The sequence below is a fragment of the Narcine bancroftii genome, chromosome 1 (genome assembly GCF_036971445.1).
Source record: "Narcine bancroftii isolate sNarBan1 chromosome 1, sNarBan1.hap1, whole genome shotgun sequence".
Classification (NCBI taxonomy): Eukaryota; Metazoa; Chordata; class Chondrichthyes; order Torpediniformes; family Narcinidae; genus Narcine; species Narcine bancroftii.
In genome coordinates, this window is record NC_091469.1 from 20,152,609 (window position 1) to 20,171,809 (window position 19,201).

The window sequence follows — 19,201 nt, forward strand, 5'->3', positions numbered from 1 at the left end:
ACAAATTGCATTTACTTTAAATAACTGGAGCCATTAGACGCAATCAGAAAGCAGACGAGTTTATGAATTGTTCTGGTCCCGTTGGTCGAGTTAACACAGGCAAACTTCCCATGTTCTGCTGGTCTTTAACATCATACTATCCCCAGTCTTCCTCCAATTTCTTAATATAGTTCAACAAATTCCACAATTGACGACTATAAAGTTACACATTAGCATTGTTTCTCCAATACATGGCGTGGGAAAAAAAAACAAAAGTACACTCTCAGTAATCGCAAAAAATGAAAACAAGAGAGGACCTCACCTGTAGATTAGGAAGGAGAAAAGAAAATCCATTTCAGATGCTTTATTGTGTTAAACATTGGCAGAGTAATGTACAAATGAGCAGAGCCAATTGAGGAAAATAATGCAGCAAGAAAGCATAATTATCTTTCAATAAAACTGGTCATATTAATGTTATAACAAATCTATTGATTCAGAATATTTCAAATGATATCTAACACCATCATATTGAATTTTACCAACAAAATAAACCAGAGCATTTTCTTTGCTTCGCCAGTGGATCTATTATCAATATATTTCTTAGCCATCTAATAAAATCCAGGGAACTTTCATTAACACTGACACTACCTGACCACCAGGATCTTAACAACTCTTGGTTTTATTGTACCGATATGACCTGTGCCAGTTGAAAAGCATGCTCATATAATTGTACATGACAACAGGCACACCATGTTCATTCTTCATCTCTATTCCTATTCACAATTCTTATTGTGTGATCTTAAATCCACACACTGAAAGTCAGATATCCAAAAACAACGATTCATCTCGAGGCTTTCAAAATTAACTCTTGTCCAGTCTTTGCTATACTATAACTACCCACTTTTCTATACTGTACCTCCCCAGTCTCTTTTGCAATCAACACTGCACCCTGCAGTAAAGCAATAAAAAACAACTTTGGGCCGAGGGTGAAAATGGTCCTTCGTCTGTATTTTAAGAGCTAGAAGAATTAGGCAACTTCAACAGAGAAGATGTCCTGCTTTTATTGGAAGATGTCTGACTGACTTCCATTTGTTCCCTGGACATTGTCAGAATCACATGATTGTGTTGACAAGTCTCCCATGGCAGACAGCATTTCAATAGCTGATCCAAAAACAGGGTGCACACTGAAAATTGGAAGGATGCAGGTTCATTTCCCTTTACTTTCCAAGTGGCAAATCCCTGTTCTTGCCCAGTATGGCCAGGGGAAAGTGTGGGCATAAACAATGCACCTCCTTCATGGCAATGGGGAACAAGTGAGTCTGTCAATCTCAGCAGTCAAGCACAGTTTCCTGCAGTTAGTTAGAGATGGACATTTGCAAAGACCCAGCCTCTCACTAGAATTTTGTATAAAAACAGAAAAACCTAAAGAGGGGAGAGAGGAAAAAGAAATATTAAAAAGGAACTTAAATGATCCCAGATCCAAGATCTCTGTTAAATAAATGTTTAAAGAACATTTTTAGAAAATGTCATATCATTATGGTAGAGTATTGGCTGACAAGTAGTACATATTCTATGTTTGTAAATAACCTTTCAATATCTGCATTAAGAGTATATGAGTATACCTTCAACCGTCTTTCGAAATAAGTATTAGCAATTCATCAATAAGCTTTCCCTCGACTGACAGCTGGTCCCATTTCACCTGTTAAAGTGCATCCACAGCATTCTTTAGAAAGTGAATACATAAAATTATATAGAATTACTTAAATATGGCATCGTAGGTTTACCAGTCAATTTTCCATCTGCAGATCTCACATTTTCCAGATAAATCTAAAGCGTATGGAATAATGTGAGCTGTACAAATTAATTTAGTTTACTTTAGATAGACAACACAGTAACAGGCTCTTCCAGCCCTTGAGCCCTCACCGTCCAAATACACCTATACTGTATAACCAATTAACCTTCCAAACCTGTATGTCATTGGAATATGGGAGGAAACCGGAGCACCTGGAGGAAACCCATGCAGACACAGGGAAAAGGTATGATCTCCTTACAGAAAACTGTAGATTCAAAGTGGGGTAACCAGTGCTGTAATAGTATTGCACTAAACCACTATGCTAACCTTGCCACCCTGTAACATTCTGGAAATGTTTATAAGTATATGAGTTTCAAAGGTGCAAGGCAGAACTACAAGAATGATTTAAACATTGAAAACATTCATGGTCAGTCAATGAGCTTCTTCAGTAATAAAGATAACCACCCAACAATTATGCCCCTTTACCTTGTTCCTGAGCATAGTACGCCAAAAACAGGTCAAGTTCTTTCACCGATACTGTTATGTGATGCGGTTGCACACAAAGTACTGGGTTGGAGCACTGTGAGGATTTGACAAGCCGCTCGCCATCAGTACTTTCCAACGGGATGCCTTTAAACAGGATCACCATGACTAGATCCAGCCGCCACACCTTGTCAGCTTGCCGCAAGCAATCGATTCTTCGCATTTTGCCTTTCTGGTCAGGGTTGGACAGGACACAGCAAGGATGTTTCTTGCCTGTAACGGTGAGCACAAAATCCTCGCGATACTCTTGCCTGATATCCTTGCGGAGTTTTGCAAGCAACCGTGATGCCCACTTCTGCTTGATCTCAGGCTTCTCACTCAGCAGCTCATCTTTGACTGCTCTTTCCTCCTCCTTGGACATTCGCTTCTCATGCTTCTTGAAGTATTTGCGCTTGCGGGCTTGTAAATTGAACCAGGTATATGCAATTGCACGGACATGTGGAAGAAGTGCTTCAATAAATGGATGGAATTCGTCCTTCAATACAAAAGACACAAAGGAAAAATAAAACAACAAAAAGTCAACAATTGTAACAATTTTATTTTCTCACAATGATGTAACATAAAAAGGCAACATTCAATAACACTGATAGAACAACGAGACTAAAACACTATTGCATTTCTTTCTTATTGCCTGGAGATTCAAGAACTCAATCTAAAGTTAGAGAGAGCCTCAAATGTAGTGAAACATGCCATTTTTCAGAAGGTCCTTAGCAAGGTAGCACTGGAAACAAAAACTCCACTCAATCAAGTCGACCTCCCTTCAAATTTCCTAACATTTCCATCGTTTCATCTTAGTCTGCATCTTAAATAAACCTTGACACTTTTAGTCAATGATGGAAAGAGAGTTTCCTCCTGCAGGGAGTGCCAGAAAGTTCGTTTGGATTAATAGTTTAGCATAAGTTTCCAACAGCTTCTGCTTTCAGTGTTGTGAATGAATCAAATATGCATATTGGAAACGCCAGTTCAAGGTTGAATGATGAAGCCCGCAATAGCAGATAATTTACTGTCACAATCCCAAGCAATTATCTTCCAAAACTTTGAAGCGCACAGCTGCCGTCAAATCATTAAAAATGGTACACTTCTCTGCACTGGGTATTTTTTTGTATGTGAGTTTACATGCTGCAACTGGAATTTCAGTGCAAATTTGCTTAAAGTTTAAAATGAAACACATTTACATCCATCAGATCTTATGAACTGTTCTCTTTCTAATACAGCTTTCAGCAAATTATTTTACTTATTTGAAGATACAAAATCTTTGCATCGAGTAATACCATTCTTGACTGACCAATCATGTTCATTCAACGATGGTTAACATTTCCAGTGCTCTAACAAAAGGTCTGAAAATTCATGGATTGTTCAGAATATCATCTTCCTTTTGTTTTGAGGAAGTAGTTAGCTGCATAAATCCAAAGAATACGAGAAGTGGTCATTTTGGGGTTTTTTTTTGACTTATTGTTTTCTAAAAGCAGTAAACTAAAATTTAAAAAAAATCATAACATTAGTGGTTTTGTAAAATATAATAAGACACTAAAGAGTTAAGCCACAAACTTTCAGCATGAATACCAGCTCTGTTCTGGGTAACCACAGCCTAGGATATAAATGCTTCTGCTCCTCAACTTCACTCCCATTGTTCAGTTCCCAAACTATCCATTAACAGAGGAATCTTAGATTTGGAACCAGGTGCAAAAAAAAAAGATATTTTATATTTTTTTCAAAGTGCATTATCATTACGACGTACATCATCGGTTAAAAAAAAATCCTTTGAGGCAACCTTCAAAATTTTTAAGCACAAAACTCAGCAAACTGCAGAACAACCAAGCAAGCCAATAGCAATCAGCTGCATGATACTGTTGGAAGCAGTAATGTTTGAAATATCCTGAGCGACCAAAAGGGAGACTTACCTACAATTTTATTCCGCCTCTGTCCTCAGTAATTCTATGTGCAGTTTGTCATTTTAGTTTAATACTTCCAAAAATAAATTAGAACTACTTCACTTAACCTCTGCACATTGTTCTCTGTGTAAAGTGCTTTAAAAATACACTTAGACACAAAGTTGTTCTCATTCCCTGCAAATTGGTTTACAATAAATTTTCTTTGCTCAAAAGTTATTTTTTTTATATATATATATATATATAATTAATAGACAACTACATTAAAAGAAAAATATTGGAAGAAATTTTCCAAAAATAATTCAATTATTTTGACATGCTATTGGTAATTTATTCACTTCAATGTAATTTAATGAATGTTATGTATTTTTAAATAAAAATACAATTAAATCCTTGTGAAATTCACCATCAAACCCCACATAGCAGCGCTAAGGGAACTGTAATGTGGTTAAAACAGTGCAATGCAACAATGACTGCTTCTCCATAACAAATAAAAAAAATTAACAACATTAAACATACATTAGCATTCTTCCTGATAAAAAATATTATTTTTTGCATTCTGTCTCGAGCAAAGTTAAAATTAACTTGAAAGAATATGCGCAACATTTAGCTGAAAAATCTATTGGCTACCTTTTTTTGTGATCCAAGAGAACAAACTTTGAATTGTCCTGGCTTTCTTTTGCAAGCCAAGATAACCTTACTTTTTTTTTCTTTATTCTGGTGACATTTGTCTTTGGACAGCCAAAGCCAAGTCAGTGTAACTGAACTGAAGCTATTTTATTTGGTGTATGTCATGGCTAGCCGTGCTGTATGAAAATATACTTAAACTGATCAAATGAAGCTAACCCCACAGAGTGCTTTATTTTAACCTCTTCAACAATTACTATACTACTAAAGACAACTCAAAAAAAATTATATTTTTAATTTTCATTGTTTAATTTATATAAAAATATAAGAAGTTTTGTTTGCCTTCTTTTCCTAGCTTTTCCCTCTATCTAAAATCGCCTTTATTATATCAGACTTTCAGAAACTATGAGAAAGGAAAGCAGTCAATGCATAAGTATTTTTTTTTGCCTTCACTTTCCCATGCCAATTCAAATGCTTTGCAGTTTTCCATTGCAGTTTACGTTAAATTAAAATGTTGCATATTTCTTGCTTAGCATAAGTAAAATGTTTAAATATTCATTTTGGTTAGTAAGTAGTTTTCAAGATCTTCTGAATGGCCGAGACCAAATCTTAACTTGCTCTGTGCGTGTTTCACTAGAAAATTCACAAAGCGCTGTATAAGAACGTACTCCAGTTACATACAAGATGAAATTAAACTTTGAAGCTCATGGCCTTAAAGAGTAACTTAATATTTACATTTAACTAATTGTAACATTATTTAAAATTTCTTCAAGTCCCCTAGCCAACACTATACCTAAACCATAATATAATGATCAATACCAAAACATTAATTTTTGCAATCTTATTCATTATGATCCAAAACTAGCAAATTTTATAAAAATGTGCATCTGTCTGTTTCTTTAGATATTATTAAATTGGGGCATTTTTAAAAATAGATACGTAATGCTGAAACTATATACAGATAATTTGTTACAATTAGTTGTCAATTATTATCAATATTGTTATTACAGAATACTGTATTGGTCTTTAACAATGGAATGTGTAAATGTTAAAGACTATATTAGTAAATACTATGTATTTCATCATCAAAATCGTGCCCCTAAATTTCAAAGTGCTACTTGCTTTTTAGAACAATGAGCTTTGCGAACTACATATGAATAAGGCTTTCATTGTCTTAAAATGTAGCAAAGGTATCCCTTAGAATTCTTAATTTCATCATGATCTGTTTATTTCTCTAACTGTTCTGTGCAAAGTTATCCAACACATTTTGTCCCGCAAATACTTTGAACTGCAATTCTGAGTTATGGCATTTTACAGAAAACAAACCTATCTCAGTTAATCTTTTCACCACGCCAAACTAAACAGAGAGAAGGAAACACAAAAGTGTTAGCAAAACAACTATGCAACTGTTCTCAATTATGAAAACCACATCACTTTTCTATCTTCATGCTCAATTCATACACAATGCATCTTCCCTTCTGCCATTCAATTTTTTTTTAGTTTTCTGATCAGTGACTTACATATGTAGCAATAAGATATTTACTTTAATTAGGAATTATAAACTTTATAACTGCCATAAAGTTCATGAAGAACATTTAAAAATCGATAAACAGATAACTGAAAATTGCAATGAAATCATACATTTATAGCGGAGCAATTTTGCCAAATTGCTTTGGTTTATTCAGTTAATTTACGCCTTTTCTACCAACACATAAAAAAGCTGCAAATAAGATTGACATAGCCTAACAAAGAAGTCACAAAAATAATTCTGTAAATTTGTCTTCAGTTTCTTTGTAGCGGGATAGTTCTTTTTAAATTTAACACATCTTTTGTAAAGTTAATCATATTGTTCTCACCCACCACTCTCTCAAAAACTAAATTGTAACTTTATTAAGGGAAAGACACCTTTACAGTTATCAATCAAAACGTTTTTATCATATGTTTTAATGTTTATAGCAGCCCTTTGAAAAATCTATTAAAATCACAATTCCAGTAGGATATGTTGCAAATTTCCCTTCTTTTGCACTTGCCTCAAAATATTTGCCTGCACAGAGGGAAAAGTGGTAAATATAAAAAGTTGAATTGTACCTAATGAGTGATACAACTAAATGAACCTATTTTAAAGATATTCCGATTCTCGCCTCAAGTTCAAGTCAACTACTGGAAGAGTTGGGTTAGTTTACTTGTTTTACCTACTCGATGTTTTCTTTAACAAAATTGTATTAACCATTTTCCAATCTTAGAGGAGCATCTTTTCCTCCTCAAATGTAAACAGACCATTTTCACAGAAATAAAAATGTTAAGACTAATATTATGCATTTCAACCCCTGCCCTTTCAGAAACTTAATGAGCAAAAATATTATTCTACAAGTAAAAATGTTTTCAATGCAGTTAAACATAAGTGAAAAATAGTCGATGTGAACAAAAGCAAAGTTGCACTACTTGAAGCCATGAACTGGTGGAAACTGCGGGAAAAAAGTCCTACTTGACTTGTAAAAGTCGAAAAAGTCACGTAAATTTGTGTAAGTTCTTTGTCGGATTGCTTTTATTAAAATATCGCGTTAAATATATCATGGCCCATTCGAAACCTGTCGCTTCGCACTCGTTCGGGGCTTCAGAACTGCGCACAACCTCAAAATCCCACGGTCGTGTCAGAGCAATGTTGACTCATGCTCGGTCACTCCAGAAGAATTGCCGAGCTGTTTCTGTTCCTTAATGTCTCAGTTCAAACTTCAGAGAGGCAGACCAGGATAAAATGGAACCAGGGGTGGCGATTATTTAAAAACCAAATGACTTTTTTTTATATATCTGATGGTATTGCAGGTGTCCAACCTAGTTTATTTCCCAGGGAAGTGCACAAAGTCACGCTCCCGCGGTAGTCACGGTCTCTCTCCACTTTCTTTCTCTCAGACTGGTGATTTGGGGAAATGACTGGTATTTGTCCAGTCGCTGCCAGTTTTGCGCCGAAATTCCACTTGACTGACACTTTGCTGTTACTCTCTGCGCGGAAATATGTTACTCTACTGCTTCAGGCAGAAGCTCGGCGCGGTCTGTAAACACGTCTCAACTCCCCCCGCCCCAAACGGCAAGAGGATCCAGTGCAACCTTTTGCGCTCTCAACCCACCCCCACCCAAAGCAACATGCGTTATCAAAAAAATACAACTACCTGCGTGAGACAAATCGGGGAATACATCATCACTCTGCCAAAAAAAAAGGACAGGAGAGACAAATCCTCGGGTAACTCCGGCAGACCTTAGGAAGCAGAGGTTCGGAGTAACGAGTTATCCATTCATATACTTGTCGAATTTTTTAAAAAGTCTCTGATGTGGAAAAGTCGCAAAGTCTGCCGGTATTCGCGCCTAAAGATCCGATGGCACGTTTCCCAGAAAAAATCTGGAGTCAAGGTTTATGAATTTTCCAGTGGGATATCCTGGATCTGTCTGCAGCCAGTCGAATAGTGCGGCAGACAACTCTGCCAGGGCACGGCAGTCAAGTCCAAGAACAAGCAAAGCAGAAACACAAGTCGAAACTTTCAATTCAACGCAGTAAAACGTGAGCTGGCGGTGTCCCACGATTGGCAGTGGAGTTGGTGCTGTAGGGGAGGAGTGGAGGAAGGGGGGGGGGGGGGTGGGGAAGTAGGGGGGGGGGGGTGACCAGGTACAACTGCTGATCGCGCCTCTCCTCTCCCGCACGGGGAGCAAGACCGACTGCACCCGCAGATCCGCTCTGCCGATCTTTCCGTTTATTTATTCCACAAACTCAACCTTTCTGTCGCCTCCTCCCATCGACTGCACATACACGCATTCCTATCCACCAACCACTGATTCTTCTCCGCTATTAAGACAAAAGAGACGGCTTCCAAAAAAAAACGATTCTATCAAAAGCTGCCGCGGTGATAGTGTCGCTTTACACGTGGAAGATGAAGTCCAACCCCTACTGTACACAGCAAAATGGAAAATCCCCAGATTTTAAAACCTTAAAACCCCAAAAGCAACTGCCATCACAACATCCCCAAAGGTACCATTCACACAAAACAAAACCAAATCAGTCAAATAGGGCACCTTTCCTTTAATTCCTTTAATATCCAAGCGCAATGTCAGTTTGCAAACTTTCTGCTCCCTTCCAAATGTGGGCAACATCTAACAAGGTTTTTTTTTCCGGCTTATTTTTTATTTATATTGGATTGCCTTGAGATTCAACATAGATTCAAACAGGTTAGGGATAATTATAGTTTACCAGGTGGAATGAATCCCAAAGAACTGTCGGTCCTGTGGTTTTCGCGCCGTCTTTAACTCATGTTTTAAGTCTATTCGCACGGGTTCATGTTTTACATCCACTATTTTGTCCCACCTGCGTTGAATTCTCTATTTACAGGAGTAAATAATTATGGGCATATAGGCTCGACGAAGGGTTAAAATTACAATTCCAATGTTTTATCAGAAAGTACAGCGCTGTAGGAGTATATATCGGTGTTTTCATGGCAGCGCCCACCTCCAACGAGTCGGGCTTCTGATATAGTTCCCCCCCCCCCCCCACCCCTCATCTCTGTTGAGCTAGTTACTTTTCCCCCTCCTATTTTAATGTCTTCGACACTTGGTTAGGCCATGCGCTCCTTTTTCGGTTTGGATAGGGACCCACCAGCCTTGAAGCGCAAACTCAAAACTGACAGAATTGAAATTGAACCTGCATTTAATGCTATGTTCTCAAATAAATTTGCCTTGAGATTCCAGACCCACCTTACGCGAGGGAAATTTTAACACTTTAAAATCTTCGTCTTCTAAAATCGTCCAGATGTATCTTGGGATGGCGGAGATGAATTATGTTTTTTTTTGTTTAAATGATTGCAACATGTTACATTACGAACTGTACTTCATGGGAAGTCGAAACGACTTTTAAAGATGATGAAAATTGCCTTTTCCCCTTACATTATCCTGCACACAAACCAGGTTTGGATCTATCAATTCGAGTCAGTGGATACTGTATATCCAGGGGAACTTTCATTGAAAATCTGGCCCGCTGAACTTTTGGCTAAGATTAGTTTAATTATTAACAAAAAAAACCCTGCGACTGGTAATTTATTGTTTTCCAAAACAAAATGCACCTGTTCAAATGTATCTCTGGAGCAGCATTACTCGGGGTGACAGGACAAGGGTTTCATTTTGTGCCAACGATGGGATTAAATCATCTGGAGACCACTGGCTCCTCGGTCGGTTTTGTTTTGTGCGCTCAATGGCACCGCATTTAGAGTCTGCAGTGGGAAGGAAAATGAGTTCTGCAGCGAAAAAAAAACTCACGCCAGTCTGTGTACTTTCTCAAAATTTCCCTCCTCAGTTAAATGGGAGAAAAACATGTTGTGTAAATCCGCAGTGTCCGAAGTGAGCGTGCAGAAAATGAAGTTCAACTTTAACATATCATTAATGCAAAATAGCAATCCTGCAGGTCCAACCCGCGCCTTTTCTCCCAACTCGCTATCATTTCTCTTCGCCCGACTTAAGGGGGAGACAAAAAAGTTACAGGGCTTGCGCGAAGTTGCAGAGTCTATTTTCACCAACTGCTAATCGTCTGCGTGTCTTTCTGTCGCTTCGTTCGGAGGGTGTTAGCTGAGCGGACTTCGCCCTTCCCTCTCCCCCTTCCCCTATTCTCCGCCGGTTGGTGCAGTGCAGTCAGAAGTTGCCGAGTTCCTGGTCTGTCTCAAGTTCAATGGCAGCCGGGAGAAGTTGCCCCGACTCAAAGCTCTGAGCATTGCGATCACGCCGAACCCATCCCACCCCCGTCGCCCTTTTAATCAGGACAGTGCGCTGGACGGCGCAACGGGCGAAGTGGTTTGTAAATGTCTTTTTTTAAAAGTCGAGGAGGGCTAAAATAGCAAAAGGACCCGTAGACATTAACATTAAAAATACAAGAAACCAACCCCTGGGAGGGGTAAATCACTGAATGAGAAGATCAGACTGCAGTGTCTGATTTCAGTCAACATAACGCGACCATCAATCTCAGATTCTCCTGGAGCTCTCGCTCCGAACCAGAGGAAGAGGGAAGAAAACTAAAACTGGGGAAATCTGCCAAGCTTAGCGCTTTTTGGATGCACCCATGACTGATTCGTCAGTGGCCTGATATTTTAAAAAAACACAAATCTGATAGCGACATGACCTACATCCAGATACTTGGCGACTGCGGACACGAGCAATCCAATAGTATCGCCAAAAAAAATTACAAAGTGAAAGCATTTCAGAGATCTGGTGCTCGGCGGCCAATACACAATACAAGACAGAAATGAACATAGTTTTGTAACGTACCATTGCACAATGTTGCAATAAAGTGTACTGAATTTGCAGTTTGCCTACAACGGTTTAAAGCGTCACATTTCTCCTCAAGTTCAAAATGAGTTTCTGCAAAACTGCCAAAGGGCCCTTCCTTCCCCCCCACCCCCCTCCCCGTTTCTCATGAAGTGGCCTTTGCAAACCGGAAGCGATACCTCGGCTTTTTTTTAAAAGCGGCAAAGTCAAAGTCAAGCAGTTTGTCCTTGCCAAATCTACACCTCCCCCCCCCCCCCTCCTCCATTCCTCTCTCTCCTCCCCCTGTTGGAATTCTGCACTTGGCCGTGAGTTTGACTCGGTGCCAAGAGAATGGGCGGTCCCGTTTTGTCCGTGTTTACATCGCTTGCGTTTGGCATGTCTTTCTGCGGGGGGGGGGGGGGTAGACGCTCAAATTCTCTCCCATTGCCCCCATCTCCCTCTCTCACTTCCCCACCCCTCCCAATTGGATCTCTCTGTCTCCCCCTTTTTTCTCTGTCCTCCTCGCCTATCCCATCTGACTCTCTCACTCTTTTCTCTCCCATTGGCGTTCTCAGTGGCTTTCACTCACACCCAATGTTTCGCACTAACACTTTATAATTCGCCTTTTTCATTGTTTCACTTTCCCACTTTGTGTTTATCCATTGCCCACTTTTCGCTTTATATTTGTTTGAGCCACGGTGTATCTGTCGGTATTTTGTTTTAATTTATCTTGCAGCCCAGATCTTTCAGGGCTTTGTTTCCATTCGTGTTCCTTTTCTCTCTCCCCCCTCCCCGACAGCCAAGGACACAGTGGAAGTCCCGGGCAGCGAACAACGTCTCTCGCTCACTCCTTGCCACAGCACCCCTCATCCGCGTCGTGAACACAGTCCCTGGCCGCAGACCAATGAGAAATGTCCCCCCCCCCCCCACGGTGTGTGCAAGTCCTGCATCTGCCCTCGGACGATTCGCTCCAATGCCGCTGGAAAGCGATATAAAGTTAGGCTGGAAAAGCGGCGCAGTGTGCGAGTGAGGTCGAAAGGTCTGCGCTGTCCTACTCCGGATTCCTGCGAATTCAATCTTGACTCGCTCCGAAAGGTGGCCTTGCTCGCTTTTCGTGGTTGGAGGAGGTTGTGATCCAATTTGTTCCCACCCACGCATCTGGTGCAATGAGGCAAAAAGCAGAACGGGCAACTTGCAAAATCTCATTTCATGACCTTGATCAGGCCGCGGCCGTGTAGCCATTGTTTCTTCGGCAGATAACCGAGAGAAAAATGTATATAGATGCCGTGTGACTTGCTGAGATTCTCCAGCGCTTTTGTTTATTGCGCAAAAGAAGTATGTGTGGCAGTTGCCCCCACCAGACCTATCTTTCCCTCTCCTTTCCGCTCTGCCTACTTTAGGGTCGCTCCGTCTGTGATTCTCTCCTCCACTCATTCTTTTCCACTGATCGCCCCCTTGGCACCTTCCCATGTGACTGCAGGAAGTGCCACATTTGCACCCACACCTTCTCCCTCACCACCATTTGGGCCCCAAACGGCCCTTCCAAGTAAAGCACCACTTCACTTGTAAATCTGCAGGGGTCATTTATTGCATCAAGTGGCCTTCTCTTCGCCGAGTACCTTCGCTCTGTTTGCATCAATGACTGGGACCAACCATTACAATTCCTCCCACCACTCCCATGGCAAAATGTCTGTCCATAACTTCATGCACTCACCAAACCAGGAGCAACCCCTAATATTCTGTCTGGGATTAACATTGACTTCTCTGGTTTCTGATGGATACTCCCAGTTATCCCTCTCCCTCTGACTCCTTTCTCCAGCTCTCCAGTCATAGAATTGCCCACCACCCCTTCCCCCATCCACCTATGACTTGCCTCCTCCCCTGCCCCTCCCACCATTTTATTCACGAGTCTGCAATTTACTCAATGGTCTCAAACAGAAACGTAAGATGTGAAACTTTATCTTTGCTACATAACGTGCTATTTGACCTGCTAAGTTTCCCCACCATTGTGTTTTTTTTAAACATTTTGTATTTAAGTTGCTTTTGAGTTAAACACCAAGTCAAAGTACTTTTGAAAGCATCATCCCAAGGGCAGTTAAAAGGCTACCATTATGTTTTATGAGAATTTTTAAACTCCCAGTTGCAGAAGATGATTTGTTTGGATTATAATCATACAGTCAGATGCATCAAGTGTATCTGTATAAAGCAAGAACTTTAAAATTTAGAAATTTTTGTGCAATGGAGAAGTACAAGAACTGCAGATGTTGGGATCTTGAGCAAATGAGTAGCTGGAGGGATTCAGTAGGTCACACAGCATCCATGAAGAGAAATAAATGATCAACATCTCGGATTGGAACCCATTCTTGAGAAAGAGGACTGACCAGAAAATCCTGCAAGTAAAGCAAGATTAAATATCCATTATTACTTCTTTTTAAAATGTGAACATTTTAATAGACCTATTCAGAAGAATTAAAGGAACAGAATACAAATTGGACAAAGCTAGCATTATACTTGGATTGAAAGACCATTAGAATCCATTCATTTTGCACCTGCAGTCAAATGAGCAGTCAACACAGACCAAATGATGCGGATGAACTCAAACCATCAAAAGTCCACGAGCTATACAAGGCTTGCGGGTGACGATTTGCCATTTAACAAATACTTTCCAAGAATTAACTGTATTGCACTGTTGTTTCATGATGTCACAAACACATCATCAAGCTTTCTAACTGAAATAGGAGGACACTTTAACAAAATTCAACCCAAAACAAAAAAATCTGGAAACTCCTACTTATGTCTGCAAGACTTTGTTTCATTTTAAATGTATATTCCCAATAAACGTGTATTTCAAAGCAACCTGTCAACATTCACTCAAGATTCATCAATGGGCTGTCAACTAAAGAATAGAGTATTACACATATTCCCTGATGGTCAAAAACTTCAAATCATTGACCACAAAATACTTTCAAAACGATAGAAAGAATTTATTTTAAATAATTGATTACAGTGGACATTTTAAAAATGCATCTTCAAAACTAGCAATGGAAAACCTCACTGGAAATTTTGATGTTGCATGTGGATCAGGTTATGGAATCAAAAATAGAAACAGAGAATAGGAGCAAGTGTAGGCCATTCACTCCTTTAATCTGCTCTACCATTCATTGGTTTCAATCCTAATACCAAGCCCTGCTCTCTCTGGACGTAAAACATGAAAGTCTGCAGACACCGTGGTTGAAGTAAAAACACAATGCTGGAGAAATTCAGCAGGTCAAACGGTGTACTTTATATAGCAAAGATAAAGATACATAACCAAAGTTTCTGGCTTGAGCCCTCATCCACCTATTACATCTTGCCTGTGGGCCTGCACCCCTTTCCTGGTCCCTCTCCCTCCCCAACCATTTTATTCAGACACCTGCCTACAATTTGCTCATATCCTTATGAAGGGCTCAAGCCCAAATTCTGTGGTACAGAATTGCACAGCTTCACACCGTCTGGACAGATACTGATTACTTCAGTCTTGGACAGTGGATGGAAAGGCTTTGACATTTGAATATTCTGGAAAGTTTGTAAATGAAACGTCGACTCTGACTTTGTGCCTTGTGTCCTGATGCAGGCCCTTAACCTGAATCAAAGATTTTGTTCCCTCATTTATGCTGTTCAGCCTTCTGAGATCCTTTAGCAATTTGTTTTTTGCTCTGACTTTATGCTCTTCACAAAATGTTATTTGAAATGGTAACTGAAGCGATATGAAATAATAAAGTAGACCAAATACTTTATGAGATTAGCTTTCATTGTAAAACAGACATGCCCCTTCAAATCTGAAGCAATTAAAGCAACCAGCATATTAAAAGACCTGTCCCACTGTCATGCAAAAGATACCCGAGTATGAAGCACATACCACCGATTCTCAGGACTATTTCTTTCAAGGACGTTCCATTCTAATGAAGGGCTCAGGCCAACTGATTTTTACTTCCTATGTATGTTGCATGGCCTGCTAAGTTTCTCCAGCATTTGAGCATATTAACAGACCACTCAGTAGTAAAATGGCATTGCCCTAAAAATGTTTTAATTGATCTTGTTGTAATTAATGATAGGTTGACTTTCCATGATAGCATACAAATCAAAGTTTTTCATTGGACACATGGCAATTCAATTCAATTCAATTAGTGATATGTTTTTCATGATCAATCCATAGGATTGCATTAAAACTATAACTAATTATAAATTAGGCAATTTTTCCTGCTAACTATGAACACAACGTAATAAAACTTCCCATTAACGAACACAATAGAAGGAACTTACACAAGAATTGCTAAGACAATTCTGAATGGTGCACCAACAACAACTTTGCACTCAATATCACCAAAACTAAGGAGCTGATTGTTGACTTCAGGAAGGGAAAATCAGAGGTATACAATCCAGTGATCATGGGGGATCAGAGGTGGAGAAGGTGAGCAAATTTAAGATCTTGGGAGTTATTATCTCGGAGGATCTTTCCTGGACCCATCGTGAAGACGGCATGTCAGGACCTCTATTTCCTCCAAAGTTTGTGGAGGTTTGGTATGACACTAGATACCCTGGCAAGTTTCTACAGATGTTTGGTGGAAAATGTGCTGACCGGCTGCATCATGCTATGGTACAGGGACACCAATACCCACGAGTGGAAAGCCCTCCAAAAGGTAGTGGACACAGCTCAGGATATCACAGGCAAAACCCTCGTCGCTATCGAGAACATCTACTGGAAGCACTGCTGTTGGAGAGAAGCAGCAATCATCAAGGATCCACACCTCTATGCTCTATCCTCACTGCTGCCATTAGGAAAGAGGGATAGGTGCACAAGACTCACACCACCAAGTTCAGGAACAGCTGCTACCCCTCCACCATCAGACTCCTCAATAATAAACGCAATCAGAGACTCATTTAAGGACTCTTAATAGTGCGCTTTATTGATTTATTTATTCTGACTGTATTGGACAGTTTGTTTACATTTTGTTATCAGTTTTTAGTTCTTTATTTGTTTTCATGTATATGCTATGTATATATATTTTTTTCACTACCTATAAGTGGTTATTCTGTCTCACCCACAGGAAAAGAATTTCAGGGTTTTATGTGATGTCATGTATGTGCTCTGGACAATAAATCTGAAATCTAAGGATAATCTAATCTCTATTTTTATTTCCTTACCCAATATGAATTTATTTGTGATAATTATACACCTTCAGGCAGAACTAGAGATTTCACCTCTGACAATTTATTTGGGAGATAAATAGTTTTTAATTCAACCTATCCTTATCAGTGAACTCAAAGTATGGTCATCCATTTATCTATGGAATTTATACTTTCACTAGCACTAATTGCCTTTACTGTCTACATCCAATGGCTATAACTTTGGTCTAAGATTCTGTGTCATTGTTCAACATATCAGTTACCAATTGTTCTGGTGCCTAATGTAAAAGAGATGTCAAAATTATGAGCTCAACCATCTACACTTCACTGGTTATTTGACTTTGTGTAACAAAAAATTATTTCAATTTCCATTTTTTTTCTGATATTTCCTCTCATTACTTCTCTGCTTTCCAGCAGTTCCATTCCTTTCAAGTAGGACTTTAGAGTCAACATTTTGGCAAGATTTTGATGATCTTAGTATTTGAATGTTAATTTTGCTTGATGTCTGATTATGAGAGCTTATTGTTATATACAAAATACATCAAATTTCTACTTGCTGCAGCAAGATACAGAATTAAATGACCTCAAAATGGCAAGAGATAATAAATACTAAATGATAGTTGCAGTTGCAGCAAATGCAAAAGAAACTGACATTTCAATAATCTAAACAGTGATTCCAGAGTAGTTTATGGTAAGGGTTAGAGTAGTATGCGAGAAGCCAGAGAGTAGTGGTAGATGACTGGAGGCCTGTGACTAGTGGTGTGCCTCAGGGATCAGTGCTGGGACCATTGTTGTTTGTCATCTATATCAATGATCTGGATTTTAATATGGTAAATTGGATCAGCAAGTTTGCAAATGACACTAAGATTGGAAGTGTTGTAGATAGTGAAGGAGGTTTTCAAAACTTGAAGAGGGATCTGGACCAGTTGGGAAAAAAGGCTGAGAAATAGCAGATTGAATTTAATGCAAACAATTGTGAGGTGTTACAATTTGGAAGGACAAACCACGAAAGGATATCCACAGTGAATGGTAGGGTACTGAGGACTGAAGTAGAACAGAGGTATCTTGAAATACAGATACATAATTCCATAGAAGTGGCATCACAGGTGGATAGGGTTGTAAAAAGGGCTTTTGGCATATTGGCCTTCATACATCAAAGTATTGAGTATAAGAGTTGGGATGTCATGGTAAAGTTGCATAATACATTGCTTAGGTCATATTTGGAGTATTGTGTGCACTTAACTACAGGAAAGATATCAATAAGATAGAAAGAGTGCAGAGAAGATTTACTAATTCTTCTTCATTTTGTGCCCATCACTCATTTTTACAATTTAAGGTTGTACATCAAGCCTACTTTTCTAAAGTTCAATTGGTTCAATTTTACTCCAATATTTCTTCTCAATGTGACAGGTACAGGACTGAAGAAGGTACTCTGTTACACATGTTTTGATCTTGTACTTCTTCCTTTTTTGGGGAATATATTTTTGTACCTTATCTTTAGTCCTTAATGTAAATTTGAGACCAAATCCCTTAATTGCCCTATTTGGATTAACTAAGATAATTGACTTGAATATAACCTTCTCTCAATCCCATATAATCTCCTTTGCTTTTCTTATTGCTCGATGTTCAATACTGATGAAATGGAAAATTGCTGCCCTCCTACTCATACTCAATGGCTATCCGATATAATGGTATGTTTAACTTTGGAAAAAATCAGATCCTCCACCAATGTAATGGGTATAATTTTTTTTATTTATAAGGTCCATTTATCAAATATTTTCATAATCTATAAAATTATTTAGATATTTTTCTGTGATTTTAGTCTTCTCTATACTGTAGTAAATTATATTCAAATACCAACAACTTTGGAAGGGAAGGGGGTAGATTTTGTAGAATAGTAATTTTTTGAGCCTTTTTCAATTAGCCATTTTATATTTGTTTAAGTGTATTATATACTTTTTTCTTTTAATCTGTTTCTTAAAGTACTTTGTTTGTATATATATATATATATATATAATTTTACATATATTTACTACACCTGTATATTCCTTTTTTACATGCTTTCTCTGTTCAATGCTTTTTACTTGTTTATTATTTTTGAAAACTTAATAAAAATAATGAAAAAGACTGAGTAACAGGGAAAAGTTAACCACATTACGACTTTATTCAGGAGCGTAGAAGAATGAGTGGAGATTTGATAGAGATATTTTAAATTATGAGGGGGATAGACAGAGTAAAGTTAGGTAGGTTTTTTCCACTGAGAGTAGGTGAGATACAAACCAGAGCACATGGGTCAAGAGTGAAGGGGGAAACATTTAGGGGGAACTTCTTCACATTGGGAATGTGGAGTGGCCTGCCAGCTGAGGTGAATTCAGGCTCAGTTTCAACATTTAAGAAGAATTTGGATGAGAGAGGCATGGAGGGTTAGGCACTGGGTACAATCAGTGGGGCTAGGGATGAGAAAAAAATGGTTTGAAAGACTAGATGGGCTGAAGGGTCTGTTGCTGTGCTGTAGTATTCTATGGTTCTAGTACAGGTTCAAGAGCTCTTTAGCTGTTGAAAATAAGCTGTTCTTAAACCTAGAGGCTTCTGTACCTCCTGCAGTATCACAGAGGTTGTGATGGGATGAGGGGTGTCATTTAGGACATAGGCTGCCTTCTTAAGATAGCATTTCACATATCTTCAATTAAGCAATTTGAAGTAATATTAAAAGGTACTTTTAGTTGTTCATTATTTCTCCAATAACCACAGTTTATGGAGAGAACGGGAACATGTGCAACTATTCAGATTTGCATTTGTATATCACTCAACGATAAAATAGAGAATTGGGTTTTTAAAATAAACTACTTGTTTTCTGGTAACTACTAGTAAGATGATCACTAAAAAAAAAATAACCACAGAACTATTTAGTTCAATGAGTATCAAATTCCCA

General features: G+C 38.8%; 1 protein-coding gene and 1 long non-coding RNA gene across 12 annotated transcripts in view; one reads left to right on the forward strand and one right to left on the reverse strand.

Moving 5' to 3' along the window:
- LOC138755431 (nuclear factor 1 B-type-like) overlaps positions 1-11,230 on the reverse strand; it is a 315,639-nt gene extending 304,409 nt beyond the window's left edge. For 3 of the 10 annotated variants that reach the window (XM_069921399.1, XM_069921456.1, XM_069921465.1), the window contains exons 1-2: positions 7,995-9,325; positions 2,258-2,789 (exon numbers count right to left, since the gene is read on the reverse strand). In XM_069921399.1, coding sequence (XP_069777500.1) covers positions 2,258-2,789; positions 7,995-8,027 — 565 coding nt within the window. In that variant the 5' untranslated portion in view covers positions 8,028-9,325. Of the gene's footprint in view, positions 1-2,257; positions 2,790-3,599; positions 3,690-7,662; positions 7,884-7,994; positions 9,326-11,124 lie in introns of those variants that run through there. The other 7 variants (XM_069921434.1, XM_069921411.1, XM_069921424.1 and 4 more) reach the window with 6 other exon arrangements.
- LOC138755469 (uncharacterized) overlaps positions 7,884-19,201 on the forward strand; it is a 60,319-nt gene continuing 49,001 nt past the window's right edge. For both annotated transcript variants that reach the window (XR_011352319.1, XR_011352322.1), the window contains exon 1: positions 7,884-8,383. This is a non-coding gene — a long non-coding RNA (uncharacterized lncRNA). The remainder of the gene's footprint in view (positions 8,384-19,201) is intronic.